At 56.1% G+C, this 7,309-nt stretch overlaps 1 protein-coding gene across 1 annotated transcript in view; it reads left to right on the top strand.

The window, feature by feature from the left end:
- The first annotated feature begins 881 nt into the window (after nt 1-881).
- SST (somatostatin) overlaps nt 882-7,309 on the top strand; it is a 9,465-nt gene continuing 3,037 nt past the window's right edge. Inside the window, exon 1 of the mRNA XM_019532539.1 lies at nt 882-920. Coding sequence (XP_019388084.1) covers nt 882-920 — 39 coding nt within the window. The remainder of the gene's footprint in view (nt 921-7,309) is intronic.

Genomic DNA, 7,309 nt, shown 5'->3' with positions numbered 1-7,309 from the left:
CCGTTCTCCCTGATGCACACCCCCATGTACTTGTAGGCAGCCACCAAGTCCCCCCTGAGCCTTCACTTCGCCGCCAGGCGGAAGAGTCCCATGCCCCTCAGCCTCTCCTCGTAAGGCTTGCTCTCTTGGCCCTTGATCGTGCGGGTGGCTCCCCTCTGGACTCTCTTAAGTTTATCCACATCCCTCCTGAATTGTGGAGCCCAAAACTGGACACAGTACTCCAGCTGCGGCCACGCCAAGGCCAGGTAAAGCGGGAGGATGACGTCCCTGGTTTTGCTTGAGATGCATCGGTGGATGCACGTCACAGTTTGGCTTGCTCTGCCAGCCACGGCACCACGTTGGTGGCTCATGCCCATCTTGTGGTCAGTCAAGACCCCCAAGTCTCTTTCGGTCGCGGTGCTAGTGAGCGTAGCACCACCGAGCCTGTAACTATGATGCTGGTTGTTCCTCCCAAGGTGGAGCACCCTGCACTTCTCTGCATTGAATGCCATCAGATTTTGGTCCCCGCACCTTGTGAGCAAGTCCAAGTCGGCCTGTATCCCCAGCCTGTCCTCCAGTGTGACCGCCTTCCCCCGTAGTTTAGTGCCATCCACAAACGTTGCCTGTCCACATCTGATACCCGAATCCAGATCATTAATGAAGATGGTGAAGAGCACTGAGCCCCGGGGGACTCCATTGGTCACCTTGTGCCACATTGATACGCCCCCATCAACTAGTACCCTTTGGGTCCGACCCCAAAGCCAGTTCCCCAGCCGTCGGACCGTGGGGGGGTCGAGGCCGCAGTTCCCCAGCTTAACCATGAGGACATCATGGGAGACCAAGTCAAAGGCTTTCTTGAAATCCAGGCGTATGACGTCAACCTCGTCTCCCCTATCGAGGCGATGCGGCGCCTGGTCACAGGCGGAGACGAGGCTGGTCAGGCAAGACCTGCCAGTCACACAGCCGTGTTGGCTGGCGTTCAAAAGGTTGCTTTCCATTAGCTCGTTGCAGATGGATCCCTTAATAATTTTTTCAGGGATCTTTCCAGGGATGCATGTCAGCCTGATTGGCCTGTAGTTCCCTGGATCTTCCCTCCTTCCTTTTTTGAAGATTGGGACCACGTTGCCTCTTTTCCAGTCTTCTGGTACCTCACCCGAGCGCCACGACTTCTCAGATATCTTTGCCGTAGGGTGCGCTACGATGTCCGCCAGCTCCTTCAAGACTGTGCCCTTATGGACGTCTAGCCTCTCGAGGGTCCATCTCCCACTCCCTGGAAGCTTTGCATCCTGTCCGACCCCCTTGGGCGGGTGGAAAATTGATGCAAAGTATTCATTTAGGAGATTGGCCTTTTTGGGGGAGTCAGACATCAGCTGTCCCATTTTATCTCGCAGGGGGTCAATGTTGCCTTTGTTCTTTTTCCGACTTCCCATATATCTGAAGGACTAGATGATCTACTCAGGCCCCTTCTGACCCTAGAAACTATGAAACTATGACTTCGTGTGTGTGTGCGCACACATGTGTGCACGCGTGCATAGTTTGCTGTATATAAATCTAGCAAACTAGTGCACGTTCCAGTAGTTATATTTGTTTCTTGCTTTGCTTTTAAACTGAATAATATATAGCGCTAGCCTCCTAGCATATTAGCAAAGCCTCTAGTTTCTCCTTAATTGTAGAAAATATGTGCTGTGTGCTATGCGATGCAACATCTGCACCCCACCCCGCTTTCCAAAACCCTCGATCCCTCCATGGCAGCGGGCAAGCGATCGGCAGAAGAAAAGGGCTTCTGCAGCGAAGGACCAGCGGTCGGTTTTGTGGAAGGCTGCGGCTGTTTGCGCTCAGAGGCTCTGCCCTTGGGATAACATGGGAATATACTGCGAAGAAACCGCAGCTGCAACTCAGAGCAGCTTGGGGCTCCCTGCTGCATGGAGACTGCCTCCAGTTTTAAAATGTAATGAAGAAGCCAGGAGATCACGGTCCCTCCTGTCGGAGAAGTTTCGATCTGCGCCCCGCGGTAGCCACAACTGCCGCGCTCTTTCCCTCCGCACAGCTCGCAGGGACAAGCCGGTTCTCCGAGCTGGAAACCTCTCTCATTACGAGCTCCGTCCGCGAGGGCTGGGGAAGGTGCATGCTCCCTCCTGCTGCAGGAGTCGTGCCTCGCTCTTCGTTCCCAGCCAGTTGCAACCTATCTTTCATTCGTGAAACCGCTCTCTGCCCTCCTGCATCCCTTGCATTGTGCCTGCGTGGAGGCCGTCTCCCTGGCTAGCATTATCAGCAGCCTGGGGTCTCACTGCCCGGGGAGCCTCAAAGCAATTTCTTCATGGGGCTGGATGGGGAAGGCTATGGGATTTGCTGGGGGAGAGCGGGATTTCAGGAGAGGGGGGTCCCTCAGACACAAGGACGGAGATGGTTGTTTCCTTGTCCTCCCTGCTCCGCCTGCCCTATGGGCCCATTCAGGTCTATGTCTTCTCCAGACGCAGCACAGTGACCCCCGAGCCCACGGCAGGGGCTCCTAAAACCCTCCATGCTTCAAAACAGCAGCAACATCCCATGCGCCCCCTTTTCTCATAGAAACCACAGGCCGCACGTGCTGCGAGGCTCCTCAGGTCAGGCAGTGTTTTAAATGTCGAAGACCGCATGTCACCCCTCCCCACCCCCCCAGCGAGACTGGCTCTTAGCCACCAAGATCGAGTTTTAATAGAATAAATGAGGTCTTCTGGTTCCTGGCTCTCTGGCATTTTGGCAGGGGGGAGTTTCCCCAACCCTCCACAAAGGCCAGACATGGATTTGCCAAAAGAGAAGTGAGGGTGATGCCTACTCACAGGACTCCAGGAGCAGGGGCTTCAAGGGGGAAATATTGTGACCAGCATCTTGAGCACCGGCAATCCTGAGAGCAGCCTGGGTTTCTCCCCCCCGGGTTCAGAGGCTGGTGCCGCAGCGCTGAGCGGCACGGGGATAACTCCACCGCCCCTGCGGCCACAGGACCCGTCGTGCCAAGCCAGGCTTGCGTGCTCCCTCCCGGGGGCATCTGACTCGTGTTATTCGACCTACGGGTGGGAGCAATGACTGGAAAACCCAGGACAGGGGCCAGCAAGCCTGTATGCCTGAGCTCTCACAGGCTGCCCCTCCCTGCCCTCCTTCAGACCAGCCCTTACAGCTCTGGGATGCCTACAAAAATCTGGACAAGGGTGAGGTGCCTGTCAGGCTAAGCTAAGCTGCCTTCTTGTGCACTCGCCCTCTCAGCTTGCAAGCTTTTTTGGACCAGCCTTGCTCTGGTTTGATGCCGGACCTGGTGCAAACGAGTTTTGACCCGTGCTGGGGACTCCCAGACCGCACGGCCACATGAATCAATCCAGACGGCGGACTCCTTGAAATTCACTCTCTCATCAGCTCAGCTCTCTCGGCTTTTCCCACCCCTTTTTGTCCCCTGGTAGTCACTTCTCCAGGAGACAGCATCTGGAGGACTTGTTTCTGCCCGTTTTGCAGCTCAGAGGAATTGTTCCTGCCAAGCTGTGTTGAAAGGAATAGCACTGAAGTTATAGCTGCCTGGGTGCAAAATATTCCCGGTGGCTGGTTCCACAAGGATCGAAACGTCTCTCACAGTAGGGAGTCCCTGGGAATATGATCGCCCCATTTCTTGATGGCATTTTAAACCTGCAAGCAGCATCACTGCAGAGTGAGACCTGTGCTGATCTGAGTTTTGTGACTGGCTCTGCCACTTACCTGCTGTGTGACCCAAGTCAAATTATTTCACCCGCCCGTGCCTCAGTTTCCCCATCCATAAAATGGGGACAGTGGTGCTTTATGTCAGAGCAAGATGAGCTCAATAAAATCATTATTAAAATGATCAGACATTACCCGTACCATGACAGCATCTCCTGGGCCCTGTCAGGCGTCCAGGCTTCAATGTGCAAGGTGCTGCATATTCATAATCGACAAAGAAATAGTCCCTGCCCCAACGCATTTACAATGTGGGTGTCATGCTGGAGCACAGGGGGGTTTTGTCATGACACCATCCTTTTAAGACGCTCCTCTTCCCAGGGAAGGCTCCCCTTGGTTTCCCAGTGACAAGGGTATAATGCATTGGGTCAGGGGTGTACTTGGTAGCAGTGTTGGTCGGAGACCAAAAGAAATGCAAAAAATCTAGAATTCTTGGTTCAGAAATGATGCCTTTTATTAGACCAACTAGGACATCAGCTCTGAGCCCGAAACTTTGCAGAAACAATTTTTTCTTTTGTTTTGTTTTTTGCGATTTCCTAGTTGGTCTAAATAAAAGGTATCAGATGTCTTGCATGCTCTGAGTGACGCTTTGGGAACTGAAGGTGGCTTGAGACCAGGAAGCACAATCCAAGCACGCGGGTGTTGCAGTCAGAGTCCCTGCCCATCGCGTGGCAACTACGTGCAGCGTCACGCTGCTCGGTGCGTGCCAAGCCCGTTCTCCTAATGGCATCTCCCAGGGATGCCCAAAACACCAGCCAGAGGCGGGTTTCCAGCTCTTTTTTTAGCACTGGTTGCTCATTATCTTCCAGGCGGAACCGGCTGCTCCTCTTATGGCAGCGCGCACGTGCTAGGGAGAGATCGCCCTGCTGGTCAAATAGGAAGCCCACCGGGTGGGATTTTAAAGGCAAGCAGCAAGGGCCGTTTCTCTCTGGTGTTTCTCTCCTCCCCAGAGCTGGCTGCCTCTCAAGGGGGTCCCTCAAGCCCTGGAGCTGACCTGTGGCCTCTCGAGAATTCACGCCTGCCAGTTTGCTGCGAGGCGAGGCCTCTTGGCAGCTCCTGGCAGGACTGTTTCCTTATTCATCATTCACTTGGCACCGTGCCGCCTTGCCCCACGGTCCTGGCGAGGAGTGGCTGCCACGATACAAATAACGGGGGATAAGTAACAGCTTTTACATCGGCAGTGACTTCAGTTTGGCGTCTCCCAAGCCCTTCGTGGATTATTGTAATGACCTGCATTGCTGCTGGCTAAACAGGTGCATGCCCTCGGCCCCGTACTGTTAGCAGGGAATGAAGATCCCCCTTTAGCTCAACTCTTTGCAGCCTCTGCGGGCTCTGCCTCAACCACCAGCCCCTCCTGGGACCGGAGGGAGGTTGCAGAGAGAGCTCTTTCTTGCAGGCTGGGATGATATCGGTGGGGCTGGTCCTGCTTGCAGCAGGGGTGGGACTAAACGTGACCTCCGCAGGTCCCTGCAACCCTCATTGTCTATGATGCCAAGGTTACGGCACTTCAGGCTGAACCAAGGTATCAAGCCGTAGCGCTGAAGGAGGCTGTTCACAGGCCTCGTGTGACAGCAGGTGGCAAACTTCCCCAGCTCAGCCTGTGCCAGAGACTTGCTCGGTGGCTGATGGAGACGAGCTCTAAACCCAGCCTAAACCCACGGGGCACAGGGCAAAGACCCATCCTTTCCGCTGCCTGCCGAGCGGTCTGCCCACCCGGAAAGAAAGGAAGAGGGGGATGTCAGGAGAGGTGGAAAAGTCCGGGGGGGCATTTGCTTGGGAGGCCAAACAAAGCAGCGACAAAGATGCGGTGGTGAGACCGACAGGACTTCTCAAGGTTTGCAGCAAAACAGAACAAAACCAGACTGTCTCCTCCACGGCCACCCCCCAAAAGCTTTGCTCGGCCGGAGACCAAATGGGCTTTGCTTCCTACGCCAAGTTGTTAGCCCTGTGGTGGAAGTGGCTCTCTTTCCTAGCCGTGCAGGAACAAAGACTGATGAAAAACACCCTGTTGAAACGCAAAGCTGAAAGGGGGCTCTGGAAACAGAGTGCTGGGATCCCTCTTTTCATCCCCCTTTGGGCTGATCTATTTGATGGATTTAACTCCAACCTGCAAGTTCTTTCTATCGCCTTGAAATTCAGGCGGGGGTCTAGGGACAGGTCATTTTGCAGCAAAATGTGCCTCTCAGCAAAAGAAAACATCTCCCAGCTCAAACAGTAAATCCAGTGGGAAGGGGAAGGGCTGCCACTGCCCAACATTTAGCCCCCTTTAGGGCTAGCTGCTCTAGGACACTGTTTATCCCAGGAGAGAAGCACGTCCCTCCACCCCGGGGGCATTTTCAGGGGTCTGAAGGGAGTGAGAAGTGGGTGCAACATGCCCACTAGAGCTGGGGGAGAGAAGACCGGCATAAATGATGGCATGGCATACCAGGCACTGAGTGGGCACAGGACAGCAGCTGAAGGGACGGCCTTGCAGCTTCTTTGGGCTCTGAAACAAGGGACCTTGCCAGCTGGATAACTTTCCTTCCACCTCCCCGCTACCGTACGACCTCTACAGTCTCTGACTTGGAGGCACATCCTGGGGAATGGGAAGGACCCCGGGCACTCCCAGCTCCTCACGTGGCCCTTGGAGGCTGAGGACACCAGCCGGAAATCAGAGCCACCCCAAGGCTGCTCACCCGTACCCAGACACCTCGTCAGATCGTGCCCGGGCCCAACATTGCGGAGAGGCAGCCTGGTATAAAACCTCACCCGTGTGAGCCCTGTACCAAGCATATCTCCTCCTCTTCTGGCTAGACGTGGTTCCTGGAGACCCACGGAGCTGGGCATGGGGTCTCGTGAGTCTCTTTATGCTCCACTGAGGGGGTCACCGGGTTTTCTGGGAACCTGTGAGGTGGGCAGAGGCTACGGGATCCGAGAGACTTGGCAAGCCCCTGCTCAGGGCAGCCTGGGCGAGGAGTCCTGAAGCAATGAGGCCCCGAGACCACACGCATGCCTGCAGCGGGGCCCTTCCCCGAGGCGCTGGCTGCATCCGGAGCCCGTGACGAAGGCCCCATCCACGTCAGCGCGTGACACACGCCACCTGCCCGCTGCCCGCCTGCAGGACGGCAGGCGACACCGGGCCCCTCCCAGCCAGGAGGGGACTGTGCAATGCCAGCACCCGCCGCGCCGCTCTGGCAGGGGCTGGAGCGTCATCGCTCCCGACACAAAGGCTCATCGCTGGCTATTGTTGCACGTGGGTCAGAGCCCGGCCCTGCCCTGCTGGCAACCCCGGCTGGGGGGGACACAGTTTTGCTGCCGCTAAATGCAGCAATGCCTGATCGGGGGTCCCAAGCCAGGTGCCCGGGGCAGCCTGAGGCCCTGAGCTAGGGCTGGGGCAGGGGTCAGAGCAGCACAGGCCCCGCAGGAGGGGATTTGACCAGGAAAGAGCTCATCTAACCCCCCCCCCGCACCAATCACATCACCCTGGGGCTTCAGGGCTCATGGATCCTTGGACATCACTATGCTAGAGTGGATCCCCAGTGTGATCCCTGGGGATCACTCTCCTATAGCTGATCCTCGGAGGTTGCTGAGCTATGGAAGATCCCTCGAGGTCGCTGTGTGACACGGGACCCCC

The sequence above is a fragment of the Crocodylus porosus genome, unplaced genomic scaffold (assembly GCF_001723895.1).
Source record: "Crocodylus porosus isolate Cpor-Errol unplaced genomic scaffold, CroPor_comp1, whole genome shotgun sequence".
Lineage (NCBI taxonomy): Eukaryota > Metazoa > Chordata > Crocodylia > Crocodylidae > Crocodylus > Crocodylus porosus.
Note: the sequence above shows the minus strand (reverse complement) of the source record. Positions and strands in the feature narration are given on the sequence as shown.